The sequence below is a fragment of the Podarcis cretensis genome (assembly GCF_951804945.1).
Source record: "Podarcis cretensis genome assembly, chromosome: 2".
Classification (NCBI taxonomy): Eukaryota; Metazoa; Chordata; class Lepidosauria; order Squamata; family Lacertidae; genus Podarcis; species Podarcis cretensis.
In genome coordinates this window covers 37,985,240-38,002,095 of record NC_137171.1, presented here as the reverse complement: position 1 = coordinate 38,002,095, position 16,856 = coordinate 37,985,240, and the positions used below count along the sequence as shown (strand labels likewise).

General features: G+C 43.5%; 1 protein-coding gene across 1 annotated transcript; it reads right to left on the bottom strand.

Moving 5' to 3' along the window:
- Positions 1-1,905: 1,905 nt before the first annotated feature.
- Positions 1,906-16,648, bottom strand: LOC307210320 (sulfhydryl oxidase 1-like). Its single transcript, XM_079966097.1, has 12 exons — positions 16,311-16,648; positions 14,633-14,733; positions 13,662-13,710; positions 12,550-12,655; positions 11,980-12,061; positions 10,959-11,104; positions 9,935-10,069; positions 9,030-9,159; positions 6,068-6,190; positions 4,624-4,768; positions 3,633-3,788; positions 1,906-2,174 (listed from the first exon to the last, which is right to left on the bottom strand). Exons 1-12 carry the CDS (start codon positions 16,573-16,575, stop codon positions 2,017-2,019), a joined length of 1,596 nt encoding a protein of 531 aa, XP_079822223.1. The 5' UTR covers positions 16,576-16,648; the 3' UTR covers positions 1,906-2,016.
- Positions 16,649-16,856: the final 208 nt, after the last annotated feature.

The following is a 16,856-nucleotide window of genomic DNA, read 5'->3' as shown; positions in this document are numbered from 1 at the left end:
AATAAATATTTATAAAAATAAATAAATAAAAGGCCACCATGGATTTAAAACACCCTCCCCAATCAATATACTTATTTTTTTTTGTTTATTGTGCTATTGATTATGCAATATAGCACTACTATGGAAACAAGAATTTGGAGAGGGAATTCTTTCTTGAAGCAGTGAGTATTTTTGCACAGAATATTTTTACACTATCCTGACCAGAGCTTGTAGTAGAAATATCATCATTAAAGAGGCTTTTTTTTTGTCTCCAAGCAGAGTGTCTTTCTAATTTGTCCCATGCCAAAGGATATGAACTTTCCTGCTTATTAACAATGCTCCCCTAATGCTGAGATTTACTTGTAAAGGGGAACGCAGAGTCTGTCTACTTTTCAAATATTTGACATCATGCCTTCTTTTCAGATCTCAGGAGTCTATGCAGAAGCTTCCCAATATCCCACTCACACAAACACATTTTTTTTCTATTTACAGCAACTATCAGGATCCTTCTTGAGCTCTTTTAGTCTTTAACCCCGCCCCCAAAAGCCTCTTGAATCCTTGGATAATGGGAACTGAACAATTCATTGGAGAGTGTGTGCTGACTGCCCTTGGCAGACAGGGGTCATTGGTTGGCTGTGAATACAAAACCCTAGTTTCAGATTTAAAAGCACAAAGGATACTGCAGATGTGTTGATGCTCTTTTTAATGCAGTTGTGTTGATGCTCTATTGTCAAGTGCCTTTTCAGTAAGTTATAGAAAAATAGCCATGGAAAAAAAAATGTTGGGTGTGTGGCTCTGTAAAATAATGTTTAATTTTTATAGGGCTGGTCGTGGTCTTTTCAGAGGCAAAAAACAAACTAACAGAGCCAAGAAAGTGACAGGATGCAACTCTTTTAAAAAACAACTTTTCCCCAGTTACAGTGTTCTCTGTCCAATTAATATTTCAAAAGTACCATTTTGCTCCTGCTCCCAAATTGGCCACAATAACATACATAGAAAAACTACATATACAAAAACCAGGCAGAGGCCCTTCTTGGTAGTGGCACCTGCCCTGTAGAATGCCCCCCATCAGATGCCAAGGAAATAAACAACTATCTGACTTTTAGAAGACACCTGAAAGCAGCCTTGTTTAAGAAAGTTTTTAATGTTTGATATTTTATTATGTTTTTAATATTCTGTTGGGAGCTGCCCAGAGTGGCTGGGGCAACCCAGTCAGATGGGCAGCATACAAATAAAAAAAAATCCATTACTGTTGTTGTTGTTGTTGTTGTTGTTGTTGTTGTTGTTGTTGTTGTATTTTGCCCTCTGATTCTTGGAGTAGGACTATAAAATGTCTCCATATGTGACCAGAATGTTTCAAGCTAACTTAGAGACTATAAAATTTAAGAACTCTCTCTAGCCTGTGGTGTCAGCATAACTAAAAAGTCTGTTTCCTTGACCACCAGAACCTAATGGATCTCAGATGACAGAGATGCCTATCAATTAACGTCAGAATATTTTATTCACCACTGGGCAGGTTCATGTGGAAGCAAGTGGCCAACTTCTCACTTGACAATTTACACTTTTGTATAGATATGCAAAGGCTAAACACACACACACTTACATGCTGTGAAGGTCTGTCCTAGATGGACACAGGGAGGTCACAGCCTGAGTCTACTGAACTGCTTATGCAAATATTGCAGCATGCAGTTTAGTTGCTCACCAGCCACACAAGGTAGCTGCACACAAACTCAAAAGCCTCAGCAGCTCTTGATGATCTTCTGTGAAGGTTTGCTTATTTTTGCTGCCTTGCTCAGGTAAAAGCAGCAGTCCAAAAGTGCAGTAGTCGGTGTCTTCTATTATTTAGGGAATCAAGCAATTGATTGATTGATTGGTTTATTACGGCCATTGGCCCATATCTAAAAACAATACATCAAAATTTATCCAAGGGAATCAAGCAATATGTATCCTGTTTCTTTGGATGGTTTATGTGTGAGTAAATTTGTTTATGTGTGGTTTTGGTTTGAAGGTAGCATTGAGGAGTTGGTTCGGGAAGCCCTAGGAAATGTTGTCCATTGAGAAATGTTTCTTGAGGAAGTTCAAAACAGCTGCCTTTTTCCACATAATTTTCTCATTCACGATTTCACTGCATGATGGACACAAGTCTTGGGAAGGCCACAGGGTCCTGGGAATTTCGTCGTCCTTGCTTTCAGCACCTATGCAATGTAAAGCAAAAGTGAAGTTCATTATATTACCACCACAAAGCACAAAAGGACATTCTTATGTAGTTGAAACTGGTTGAAACTGAATTGTCTTCCACACCAGCTGCTGTTTGTAATACTATGTTAGGCATTCCTAAAGTATGGCCCGGGGGCGTAATCTGCTCTGTCAAATCCCAAAAAACTCAACAACAGCAACAATCCACAAAAAAGCTCAACAACTTTGGGTGGCCCTCATGTATGTTCACATCATCAAATCTAGCTCTCTTTGTAAAAGTTTGGACACCCCTGTACAATGTAGATGAATGGCATTCTTCAAATGTAAGAGTTTGCTTTCCTTTTTTTAAAAAAATAGGGATGGGGAACCTGTGACCCTCTACATGTTGTTGGATTCCACTTCCCATCAGCCCTGGTGTGCACAGACAATAGCCAGGGATGATGTAAGTTCTAGTCCACATCTGATGGGCCACACGTCAGAGACATAGTTTACAAAGTTTGAAGAAATCTGATTTTGAAGAGAGAGAGAATGATGTGAATAGAATGATAGCTGCCAACACTCAGATTTTAACTGGTTTGCAGTGCAGTTCTGTACAGTGTGTACAAAACTCTAGTCTAGACTGTAAAAACAAGGCAAAAATTAAACCTATTAAATTCTGAGAGAAATTTAAGTAGGGTATTCTTGGATAACCCTTCTATCTAAAGAATATATGCATAACAAGTTGTTGCGAACATAAAGGACATCATTGATATGCAAAAGTACCTGAATAAATTACAGGAGAGATAAAGTCGTAAAGGAAAATCTGAAAAAGTTGCTTTAAGAGAAGACAGGAAACTTGGAAGAATAGATATGGACAAAGACTTTTGCTGCAAACGTACACATTTTTCAGTCAGATTTTGTAACTGTTTCAAACCGAGAGAGTCAATAATGATTAATTATCAAGATGACTCTGTTGTTAAGAACATTTAATATCTTTAAACACATCTTAACTATGGAAAGTTTATGTTTCTATGAAGAGCTGCATTGGTGTAGGTTCATATTTTCAGCAATTCTTTATAAGTCTCCTTTCTAGTTTATCTTTCCAAGATCTCAGTTTCTCCAGAGGCTACAGATGCTGACAGCAGCAATAAAACCTGTGACTCAATATCTTGCCCTTCTTTTACTTTCTCCCTCCTTTATTCAAGGACATGATTAACTTAGGTCCATTAACTTCAATGGTCTACTCTGAGTAGAATTAACATTGGCTACAACCTCTAGAGACTAATTTTTGTCATTAAATAAGTCCAATATGCAATTATATTAAAAACAAAGCAACAGAGGCAGATGGAGGCAACTAAAAAAGATAAACAAAGGGGAATGTTGTAAACAGTCACTAAAAAGAAAACCCCAAAGCCTGAGTTCAAGAGGTATATCTTCAACTGCTGCTGAAATGAAAACAACAGAGGTGCTTGACATACCTGTAAAGGTTGACCACAGCTGAAAAATAGCCTCATCTTGGTCCTTCACTTCGGTGATGAATTCTGCTGGCAAACTTGCAAAGCGCTTTGCAGCCGGTGAGTAAAAATAGAAGTTTGTCATGAATTCTCTTGCTGCAGGAAAGACTTCTGATGATGCTAAGGGAAGGCAGAACAGAGAGAAAGGGCAAGGATGTCACCATGAGAACCACAGATCAGTAAGGTGGTGGTGGAGGAAATTAGCTTGACCACACATACAAAACATCTTAGGCCTCGCAAGGTGAATTCAGAAACAGGCTCTTTACTTTCCTCAAGGACAAATACTTTGCAGCCACTGCAGATAAGAAGAGCAACAAGATGTGTGGTGAGTGCTTTTCCACCTCTACTCTTGAACAGCAATGGTTGACTTCAGCAGTTACGTACTTCATTTCTGTATCAATTCACTTCTGCATTGTCCACACCACACTGCCAAACACTATTTTTTGTATCTGAGGGAAGCACAAGGGAAATGACTGCAGAACCTTTTCCCTGCCTGCCATTCTGGACAATATTTCTGTTAGGCTGAAGGGAAAAGAGGCAGAGCCATGCACCTGGCCTCCCTTCAGCCATGAGCTTACCTGGAGGGACAAGGCAATGGGAGCCTGGTGCAGTAGGAGTACAGCAGCAGAAGCCCATTGGACGCTCCCTCTGCTGTGCCCACACCACACTGACCTCTCTGCCACCTCCTTCCTCCCCCTCTGGGTAAGCAATAATACGGCTGAGGGGAGGCCATGTTTTCTGGCACAGTACCAGAGGCCCCTTTTCAAGATAAGAAGAGGGCTTTCCTCTTCCCCAATTTTGGTAGAGGCTTGGTGGGCCACTAGGCGTGGCTCTGTGAGTCTGATCTGCCCTACAGGCTGCAGGTTTGCCACTCTCTGCTGCCATAGCTCAAACAGTACCTGGAGGTTAGCTAGAGCTTCAATATGGGTAACCAAACAGAAGGAACTTTGCTTACGGTTTGCCCCATCACTTTTCAGTGCTTCCTGCACTGCCAGCAGGTGGAAGATAATCCGGAGAGAGCATAAATAACTTTCGAACCCGGGTATGTTTCCTTGACATCCCACACACTCTGGAGTCTCTGGAAAGCTGGCATTCAGACCCTGAAAAGCATGAGGAAGCTCTTTTAATGTAATAGTATAGTGGAGGGTGAGCTTTGTCATCGCTCCTCATCTCCCCCCCCCCTCTCTCTCTCTCTCTCTGTGTGTGTGTGTGTCACTTGGCACATTGTTTTTTTCTTGCTTTTATTGTTGAGTCAAGAAATCTGATGCAAAAAAGAAAAATATCCTGAAGAGAACAGAAAGAAGAGGGAAAGAATATGCATAACATTAGCCCTTTCTTCTGCCTTCCAATATATTATGTCGAGTGAGCTGTTCTTGTTGAAGCATCAAAACAAAAAGGAAAGAAATTATAAATGCCACTGTTGATCACTTAACTTGTGATTCATGGGCATAATGCTCTGTATGTGTGTGTGTGTGTGTGTGTGTGTGTGTGTGTGTTCTTTAAAGTGAAAAATCTCATTTATAATATTTGTAGCTAAATTGTATCTATATTTCTTCTTTTTAATTTACAAGGTAACCTGTGGGAGGGGAAAGGACTATGTACACAACCAAAAGCAACAATTCAATTAACAGGAGTAGGTATGAGAAAGTAGCTATTTTCACTGCCTTATTTTGTATTATTGTTCTTTTTCTTGTCATTTCCACATTTTTGCAGCTGTTGAAGACGTGATGGGGTGGGGCACAGAATGCATATCATTCTAATTCAGATAAAATCTCCTAGTTTCTCTATTTCTCTCATTCATCAAACTTTGTGTGTAATTATTTTAGCCTCTGCAATTTCCCACACATCCCACAGGATATAATTTCCATCCTTTATATTTTGACACCACAACAATTTTCTCTGGTTTTTATTTTTGTTTGTGTCTATAAGTAAGATGAATTAAAAAAAATAAGAAGATTGAACAGCTCTCCATACATTTCTCAACTAGAATAAGTTAAGTGAAGATATTCTTTGGGTATAATCTATGTTTCTCTCAGTCCAGGCAGTGATGGTCTCAGTGATGGTCAGGACCTGACACACATGAACGTGAAGCCAATGTGGTGCCTTCAACTACAACTCCCATCATCCCTAACGATTGACTATGCTAGCTGAGATGAGAGAGGTGTTCAAAACAGGCTTCTGCTGCCATTGAATATTCCCCCAAGAACCCCTGTACGTTGCAGAGGACATTCCACAGCAAAGATATAGAAGTTTCTTGGCACATGGTGGTGTGGGGAAAGTTTTCTGAAGATAAATGTTTAAAAGCTACTCAGTTAGAAATTCTGGAAAATGGGGGTTGGGAGAAGAGATGCCATGGACACAACTTGGCTGGAAAGAATCTCCTTGTTTAGTTCATGTACCTCTTTTGCAGCCTTTAGAGCTTCTATCCATTCTTCCCGTGAAATATTTATTGACAAGTTGGACTCCTGCCACACTTCCAGTTTGTGAAGGTAGTTGTGGACCGCAGAGCGCTCAGGAAAATACTGAAACAAAGCAATAGGAAACAAGATTAACAAGAGGAGCCCAGTAAACTTCTACCTGTGATGGAACTGAATGAAAAGTGGTGTGTGTGTGGGGGGGTGTAGCTCTGTAGGTTATTCACTGGGCTGTGTACATACTGCAGGGTTATGTAAAAACAAAGTACTGGGTTGTACACCACCAAGTCATCCCCAAAGAGCAAGGATGTCAACCTGCATAATTTGACTTCCTCTCTTTGCTCCCTGCCCCTACAATGTGCTCCCAGGGTTCTACCAACCAACTTGGGCAGACTGGGGAGGGGCATGAGAGAGCAAATTGGAAGTTCCAATGCACTTGCACTCAAGGGAGAATTTGGCTGGACACAGAGTTCAGGTACTTGAGAATCTTAGTTTTTCTTTCTTTCCAAACCCCAAACTCCCCTTGTACCCAGGTAGGTGTATGTACTAAGAGCTCAAAGGCACAATTTAACTTTAAATGAATATCAGCTTGACACATTGTATGAACCAGGAATCCTGTTCCTGATACAAAGGAGCCAAGGTTAAGAAAGGAGCCATCTTGAGCTGCTATTATCAGAAAGCTGATTACGTCCTTGGATTTAACTATTCCACCAATACCGCCTTTTGGAATCTACCTTCCAGGTAGAAACACAAGGCACTGGTACCTGAGGTAGCCCAGGATGATAGTGGTCCATGGTGCTGAAAGTGTCATGCCCCCACCATTATTTATTAAATAAATAAATGTTGCTGGGGATTGAACCTGGAGCCTTTTGCACACAAAGCAGATGCTCTAGCACTAAGCTATGGCCCTTCCTCACTCCTGTTAAGACTCTCCTGGCACCAAAAGTTGGATATCTCCAACACGAGGTCCAAGAGCACCTCTGTCTGCTCAGGCAAAGCAAGGTAGACAATACAGTGGTGCCCCGCAAGACGAACGCCTCGCAAGACGGAAAACCCGCTAGACAAAAGGGTTTTCCGATTTGGAGGCGCTTCGCAAAACGAATTTCCCTATGGGCTTGCTTCGCAAGACGAAAATGTCTTGCGAGTTCCTGCGAGTTTTCCCCACTTTCCCCCCCTTTTCCTAAGCCGCTAAGCCGCTTATCAGCTGATCGGCTGATAAGCCGCTTAACAGCTGATCGCTAAAAGCCGCTAAACCGCTAATAGCGCTAATCTGCTAAGCTGTCAATGGGCTTGCTTTGCAAGACGAAAAAACCGCTATACGAAGAGCCTCACGGAACGGATTAATTTCGTCTTGCGAGGCACCACTGTACAACCAGAGATTCAGTCCTCTCTTCCATGCTTTACCCAAAGACTGGGTTCATACACTGCAAGGGGTTATTCTCACCGGCCCTGTTGTTGTTTTTTAAATCAGGCCCTTGCCATGCAACCCACACACCAGAAGCATAGCATCAACCATATGTTTAATTCATCACATTAAGCAAAGAAGAATTACATTAGAGCAGTAGGGACCCTTTCTTTCCCTCCAGGTGTCTCTGGCTCCTGTTTCTTGCAAGTGAGCAGCTGCAGTAATTCAGGCAGTTGCTCAGTAGCCTGGATGCTCAAAGCCTCTAAGTAGATCAATCAATCTGAAACATGGCTCGCCATCACAGCATGAGGATACAATACAGAGTGTTAAAACCACTCCAGTGTCACAATGCAGCTTTCTCTTCAGTAGTTCAGCAGACAGACACCTCCACCTGAGCTATTCTTCCTCTGTTGTCTCTCCTTCTCTCTGCAGGTTAATTTGCTCAGATTTGCAAGCTCAGCGTGCTCAAGATGGATTAGGAGCTCATGGAGCCTTCTCTGAAGAGCAGCAATCCATTTCTTAGCCTAGTGATTTTTTTTCAGGCAACTCAGTCAATAGCTCTGTGATCTCAGCCCACAACCAGGAACAGGCTCACAATCCCTTCTAAAGTTCCCAACAACTCTTCCCTTTAATCAAACCATGTTGTTTCAGAGGAGGTAGTTTAAGGCCTTCCCTCTAGAATGCTGACTCACATTTCAAACAGTCTAAGTAGCATACCAAGCAGGAAACTGTTCTCTAGTCTAGCCCAAACTCCCATAGTTCTTTTGTATTCTCTTCCTAGTATTAATTTTTTTTTGCGGGGGGGAGGGGGGGAGGAACCCCACTGCTAGTTTGTATGCAGGAACCATTCTACTATTCACACTATGTCTTCCTTCAAAGCCTTACATCCAACTTCAGGTACACTCTCTCAAAATTAGATTTTTTTTCCAAGTAGGAAGCTCAGAGTCTGAGATGGAACTCTGATAGATTTATGACGTTTATATTCTGCATGTGGTTGCTAACAGGCAGACAGAAAGAGAGAGAGAGAGAGAGATGGGAAGAAAGAGGGAAAAGTAACTGGAGAAATGACAGGTTGACCAGGGGATGGGCTGAGTGGGACAACAGATGGAGAGGAAATGGGGAAACTGGCTTGTTTTAATTGTGTGTAGAGCAACACTAGGAAAAATTTGCTTGCTGATACCGTCCACTGCAGAGTTTCAAACATAAAAGCCACTTCCCCTCTCAAACGAATCTGCCTTTAGCTAAGGGAATATCACAAGGCTAGGCCAAAATTATGCAGGAATGCAAAAGAACAATCTTACACAGTTAAGTTTTAAACTTGACCATGTCTAAAAGCCACCACCAGCCTACTTCTGGAACTGTTTTACTCCTCAAAACATAGCTTAAAAATAAAATAAAATAAAAGGACCAAGTAATCGCTCACAGAGAACTTTTGAAAATGAGAGAGCCCAAAAGAAAATTAAAAGATCTCGCAAAACGTTCAAAAACGGAGTCGCTACTATACCAACAACAGAGAAGCCTGGATATATGTAGAAAACTTACCTTGGCCAATATATGCACATACTGCTTCAATGCAGAGAGCCTCTCTTCAGTGAAGTTGGCTAATCTTTCTTCAGTTCTGTGCAGGCTGCAAAGCACGACATACTCCAGGTCAGCCATGCACAGCTGTGTCCTGTGACAGATAAGAGGGTGGAAAGATAACCTCATCATTGAAGCAGCCATATCATTTATATCACAAGAGGGCAGACTTCAGGGGTCATCTGTGTTTTTACCAGAGATGAACCAATTGGAGCCTAGTGCAAAAGACACCCTAAGGAATTTTTAGGCCTAGAATTTGGTTTTTTGAGCACCAGAGCCAGAGGCGTACCTAGGGGTTGACTAGGTTGGCCCCTGCCAAGGGCACAGGCCTAGGGAAATGCAAAAATTGCACCTCTCCACTCTGTCTTGGCTCCTTTGCAAGGTCGCAAGTGACAGGGGATGGGGCGCCAAGGGCACAAGGGAACCTAGGTATGCCTCTGACCAGAGCAGAATGGAGTTCACAGCCCTTCCACAGAACAATCCGTTCCTGGTTTCCTTAAGCTTTTTTCTATTTCCATAGCATCATTTATGGTAAAGAGAGCATTTTGGTTTTGCTGCTGGGAGTCAGAAGTACTTGCCCATCTATTGGAAGTTACCTAGAAATCTATACCACTCCTGATCTACCCTGCAGGAATCAGGAACTGGTTCAGAACCAAATCAGGGCCCACTTTGGCACCACCTGGACCACAACTCAGGTTGATGCTCAGGGACTAACAGAGTCATCTTCAGTAGAAGGCCTTCTTCCCTTCTGCTCCCAAAGCTGTGCCTGATCAGCTACTGAATGCTCACCAAGTGTCAAGGATGACCAGTGTTACATAAATACAGTGAAAACAGAAAGGGGGGGTACTAAAGTGGCTTTTGCTTCTTACCTGTCTGCTACCTCCCAGGAGTCAGGGGTAGCCTTTGTTTCTGCTATTGGTGGCTTAGAAGTGTCAATGATTTCTCTCTGGACCCCAGGTAGTGTCCGCAGGAAGTCTGTATAGAAGGATCTTGAATTGTTTGCCCTATGATGGAAGTAAAATATGAGAGGAGACTCTACTCTAAGATGGCGGGCAATTCTGACCTTCTGATGCAGGAGGTCTCGCTTTGCTACAATGCCATGGGCCATGCTGGCTGAGGCTGATGGGGGTTGGACTCCAATTGCAACTGCAGGTCACCATGTGGGCTATCCTTGTCCTAACCCATTTCATGCAGCCTCTTCAGTTCAGATGTCATAAAACCTGTACAACCCCATTCAAGGTATGCAAGAGAGAAACAGTGCAGGGCACTCCATTGCGTAGCATCAACATGCACCTATGCACACAGCTGCACATCTCTGGCACCACTGCCAAAAAAGATTTTGTGTTAAAGAAGTCCAAATCTGCTCCCAGAATGAGGTATACTACCCATTATCTAAAAACTGGATTGTGCAGAATCATAGGGCTAGAGCAGATCCTGTCAGGTTGCAATTTGACATGCAATTCAGCATATGTAGTATGATATGGACCATGTATTTCCCCCCAAAAAAATCCTGATGCACATCATTGATTTTAGTGGCTGAACTTTAGTGGCCACTGAGTTCCTTCAGATGATGAAATTTAGGATCTTTTAGTTTAGAACTCAAGACACACAGGCCCATTCTGCACTATGCATTCAAAACAGTATTAAACCATTTAAAACTGCGATGGCTTCCCTCCGAAAGAATCCTGGGAGCTGTAGTTTGTGAATGGTGCAGAGTCATTGGAGACCCCTATTCCCATCACAAATCAACAATTCCCAGAGTTCGCAGGCTGTGTAATAGGAAGACATAAGTAATTGCTCATAAGTAAAATCATATACACAAGCACCATGAACACTGTTATGCAAAAGCAGCTCATATATGTATGTTGTTTATGGATACCAGCAGCAACTCACAGGGGGATGGGTGTGCAAGAGCCTTTGCTTGAATACAGAAAGCCAGAAGGGAAGGTGGTGACCTTGCATCTAGTCACTAGCTCCGCATTGCTCTTCAAGACTCTCCTCACAACAATGTTTTCATACTGGGCCATGTCCAATATGACCTAAGATCAGAAGTGCACATTGCATTACAAATGGAGTTGCTCTTTTAGATTCACAAGCAAACCGTTCCTCCTCTTAATGCTTGTCTACCAAGTGATCAGATCATCTCTGTTGCACCTCAACAGATTCTTAGTACCTACTTCCTTGAAGATGGTGCCGCTCTGGGCAATGTGCATGCCTCATATGGTTCCTTTACAAACAGCTGAGGGTGTGGAAGGGCAGAAACAGCAGAAGACAGTGTTTATGCCCTTTTCTCCCAGAGAAAGCCCAAGATGGACCAGTTAACCTTTCTTCACACAGAACTACAAGAAGTATTAACTGCTTACACTGTGTAGAAGTTTAGGCAAGAACCTTAATCTACAGCTGCCCTTTTTGTGTGTGTGCATGCCACCCAAGTGGCCTCTGTAAGGTAAATCTGCAAGTTTCTTAACTTCTCGTTGAAACTGAAGGCATTTTAATCCTACAACAATCCTACGATTAATGTGAGTAAAAGTTACTTGTCTCTAGCTGGTGACTTATTTATAGAGTTATGCAACATGCAAGTCGAAACATATTTACAAGCCTAGTACACAGACTTCAGACATAAGGGGGTTTACTTTGTTTTTCACAAAACCCTTGAGATCCACCAACTAGAGATAAATTTCTGGACTCATAATTCTTTTATTTTGAGTATCAGAACTTAAAAAACCTCATGGTCATAATTCCATAATTCATTCCCAGTTACCCTAATCTTTCTCCATCCAGCAGTATGGGGTCATCTTGTTGCTGATATTGTTGAACTGCCCAGAGTCCAAAAACTTGGCCGATCTACTGTGAATCACACAGATCTAGATCTACTCTGTCCAACCCTGTTTTTAATCAACCAATTAAAAATCACCTCTCTGCCCAAAAAGGAGTCCTCCCCCTCGAATATCAGGGCCACCTTCCTTCCCTGAATGGAGTCAACAAATTCTGTTGTACTGTAAAATAGCAAAGAGAATAGCAGGTTAAACAAAATTTGGACAAAGCCCCACATGAACATTCTTTTCATGCAAATGCTGGTCCTCCCAATAGCTCAACAGTTATTCCTGGGCATAAATCATGCACTGATCCCTTGACGTAGCTGGATTAGGCATATTGACATGTGACACTGTGGGAGATTAGAAAATTAAAATGTGTTTTTTAAATTTATGTATAAAGGCATTTATATACTGCCAACCTGTGTAAAATATCAAGGCAGTGTACCAGATATTCAATAAAACATAACACATCACCAATGATTGGCTAATCAAGAAATGTAAACAACTGTCTGCATAAAAGATCTGCCAAGCCTGAAAGTCAATAATAAATATGCTTGCCCAATTTTTGCTGGAAGAATATTCCATAGCATGGGACTGATGACACTAAATACCTGACTTCTTAACATATTTTGTGAAGAAATTGATTGAAAGATGCCTAAAATAGTTACCTGAGTGGAGCCAACAGTGGGGCGTCAGGGGACCACCAACTAGTTAGATGACTCTCTGCAAAGGTGATTATGGCTTCCCTCAGGCTCTGAGGGTCATCCTTAATTTCTATGAGGGGAGGAAAAGGCTGATCATAACTCTGAGGACAGTCCTTGTGCATTCTCCAACCCAAACACCACTCACAAACAGATGCCATGTGCCAGCAAAGGCTGCTTGCAAGCCAGATCCAATTTCTAACACATTTTGAACATGATCTTCCCTTTGGCCTTTAAACTTTATTTACAAATATTTATATCCTAATCTTCATCTCAAAATCTCAGGGTGAGGAACATTTTTTAAACAAACCCATTAAACAATAAAATCACTATTCACACCAAGTAAAAAAACAAACCCTGCACAGCAGCGTCCTTAAAAATCCCAAGCTGAACACTAAGAATTTCCAAAAGCTTGAGTACATAGCCATGTTTTCAGGTTGCTTTGGAACAGAAACTCTGAGAAAAATAGTGCTGGATTTTTTTTAAAAAAAACCAAACCATCCCTAAAATATACTCTGGAAACCACTCTGACTTTACCTTCTTTATGGGTATTGGGTTGTAGGCTGCGTGTGCCTATTTTGGTTCTAAAACACATATCAGGAAGTCAAGTTCATCTTGCCTTCAGGACCAGAACATATATTCCTGTGACTTATCTTAACATATATAAATATTTGTGCAGTGTGCATGAATTTCCAATTTGCTAATATATTCCCATACAAGAGTGTGAACTCCAAGCTGCTGATTGTCAGAAGAGTGGCAGGCTATTCTTTTAATTGCTCACTAAATGTGAAACATCACAAAAAGAGAAAAAGTGGGGAAGGCCGGAGAGATTGTGTCTGTCCTAGCCATTTGCACTGAATAACCACCCTCCACCATGGACAACCATGGCTCTGTAAGGCTTCCGTATGACCATCTATTTCATCTGGGTGGAGAATGGGGAGGAGGGAGCCAGAAGCTCAGTTCTTCCTCCAGCTAGTCGCAGCCTAGCAAATTAACCTCTGATTCTCACTTCAGCAGTGAGAGCTCTAGATTCAAATAAATAATTATGTGAGGTTTAGAATCAATTTCAGGACACATACCTTCAAGCTTTATGCCATCGCCAGCATATGTAGAGGATGGCTTTAAAAACTGGAAGGAAACAAACCAGAGCATTAGGTTTTGCTTTGGGTGTCAAATGTTCAAGTCTGCTACAGTGCATAGGGTAGGCACCATACTGCCTAAGCACAAGGTTGCAAGTTGGGGACTGCACCCATCTGTTTAGAAGATCTGGCAAGGAGGATGAAGTCCTTTTTGGACATTTTGGTGCTGCTGGATTCTTCTGGTGGTGACTAACTGGATTGTTCTGGCAGCCTCATCTTCTTCCTCTCTTCTTTTCTTATATTGCTTTCTATTTGTTATTGCTGCATATTGCAATATGTACACAGCAGTTGTGAATGTTGCACATCTATAAGGGATGTACAGGGCCAAGGTCAGGGAATGGTAGTGTCAAGGACCCTAGGAACCCAAGAAGAGCAGCGACACCACTTCCTCCTTGATCAGCTGCTACCTGCTCTCTCGTCCATATGGAAAGCATAGGGACAGTGGGACCCAGTGCTACTGCTGCCAGTAAATAAGTTAGACCTCTGGTCTTCAGAGTGCAGCAGAAGGTTATCTACAATAAATGAATGACCCAGGAAGGTGTGGGTGTATAAATGAATACATTTGCATTTTGCAAAATGTTACGGGGGAAAAAGAAAATCAATCAAAAGGCATCCTTACAGTGTTGGCAGAACTTCCCCATAGGCTGAAACAGAGCTAACATTATGAAAATCACAAAGTGATTAACTTTTGTTACAATTTAAGACTATTGCTCATATAAGGATTTCAACAGCTTTTGAAGGAAATACAGAGATATGAAAAAGGAGGAAGCCAGTACAGTAACACTGGAATTGTAATTATGGTGTTGTATACTACATTTAAAACAGAAGAACGCCTGTCCCCCATCAAAACAAAACAAAAATCAGGTGGATCTCATCAAACTACGTCATCCAAATTTTCACATTATCATTACCTTCACAGTTGGGTATGTGGTGACTTCAAAGTCTGAACACATTTTCTCATTGCACATCTTGCCACAATCTATCACACCCAGCTTCAAAGTAGGTCTCCAGTCTGAAAAGGCAGATAAAGCCATATGGGATGGGGAAAAGATTTAATAGGGGATGGCTGCTTAATCTATCATAGAACGCAAAGTTAAGAGCACTCAATGAACGCAGCAGCTTTTAAACATAAATGTGTCAATAGCATACACACATACATCACAGTCAAAGAAAGGAGATTGGAAAGAGTGAGTGTTCCGAAGAACAAGGGGATGAAAGGGCCAGAGGGTGGAATCTGAAAGAAAAAGAAAAACATAAGAATCTGCCTTCTACTCAGTCAGACCATTGGGCCATCTAGCTCAGTATTGTCTACTCAGACTGGTAGCAGCTGTCCAGGATTTCAGACTGGGGTCTCTCCCTTGATACCTGGAGTTTCTGGGGATTGAACTAGGACCTTCTGTATGCCAAGGCCCTCAGCTGCTGAGCTACAGTTCTTCCCCTGAAAAAAAAGGCCATGGAGACAGGACAAGCAAAGAAGGGGTGCATGCACCTGCAGAGATGAAGGCTGACGTCTACATCAAGGGTGCTGCCAACTTGAATTAAAAATGGGGGGGGGCGGGGAGAGATAAGCCCCACTCTGCATATCAAACCTAGGACATGGTGCACACATAGCATTTGAATGACCATCAACTTGGGGGGTGGCGCCCTCAAATATTTTATTTGGGGTGGCGAAGACCCCTCAGCCCCTAGGAGTTGTCTCCAATGCCTTACAAAGTGGTGTACAGTGCAAAGTAAGAGCCATTAGCTGGGGTAAAGGGACCCCTGACCATTAGGTCCAGTCGTGATGGACTCTGGGGTTGTGGTGCTCATCTCACTTTATTGGCCAAGGGAGCCGGTGTACAGCTTCTGGGTCATGTGGCCAGCATGACTAAGCCACTTCTGGCGAACCAGAGCAGCACATGGAAACGCCGTTTACCTTCCCGCCGGAGCGGCACCTATTTATCTACTTGCACTTTGAGTGCTTTCGAACTGCTAGGTTGACAGGAGCAGGGACCGAGCAACGGGAGCTCACGCCGTCGCGGGGATTTAAACCGCCAACCTTCTGATCGTCAAGTCCTAGGCTCTGTGGTTTAACCCACAGCACCACCCGTGTCCCATTAGCTGGGGTATCTAACCTTTTTTTGCCTCAAGGGCCACACCGACCCATGTTCTATGGGGCTGGGGTTGTCAAAGTGGGCATGGTCACTGTGTGCTAGCATTCAGAGACCACCTACTCAAATGGAAGAAGCAAGAGAAAGGGTGGCTCAAGCGGGAAATACCATGGGAACGTCACGGAGCTTAAACTCAAGGCAGAGAGCTGTCTGGTCTCTTCATGGTTGAGCAGAGAAGGGAGAATGCACGGGCTCCTGTCCCTTAAGATGCAGCAGTAGCCGCTCTCTCTGAGTATGACATGGGCTTTCTCTAAATAAGTTGGAGGGGCAGCCTCGACGCCCTGATAACCCTGCCTTGAACAGCGCGCAATGCGACTGTTCAAGAGAAAGAAAATCTCGGAGCATGCACAGAGGGTCCTTCCGTTACATTCCCCAGCCACCAACGCCAAATCTGACGGTGAAGGGGTGTGTGAGAGACAGGTATGCCGGCTTGCCCTACCCTTTATATCCTGGGCGAGCGCTCGCCACGTGGGGGCGAAGGCGGCGGAGGCGGCGGACCAGCGCGCGTAAAACTGGACAACCCAGGCGCTGCGAGAAAAGAAGAGGCTTTGCAGCGTGTCCGGCTGCAGCTCCACCACGGGGTCGTGGGGCCCGTATCGAGAGACGCCGCAGGCCTGAGACAGCGGGGAGAAGAGGCAGGCGGCGGCCAGGAGGACCAGGCAAGCGGGCAGCCCTGGCCCGACTCGGGGGAGACGCCTCGGCATGACGAGCAGCAAGATCTGGGTCGTTGGGAGGGAGAGAGGCGCGCACACTGCTGGGTGTGCAGCGGGGGAGAGCGAGGGGCTTTTAATGGAATCTACCAGGCCCGCCCCCAGACCCCCCCCTCCATCATGCCCACCCTCCAGACTTTGGAGGGCGCACGATGGGGCGGGACCCTCTGCGACTCCATCCAGTCCCAGAATTGGAGGTCTTCTGTGCCAGTGTCCCCGACGTTGTTTGCCCAGTGCGTCGAAAGCAAACTCGGCGCGACGCCGCTTCGCGCTCA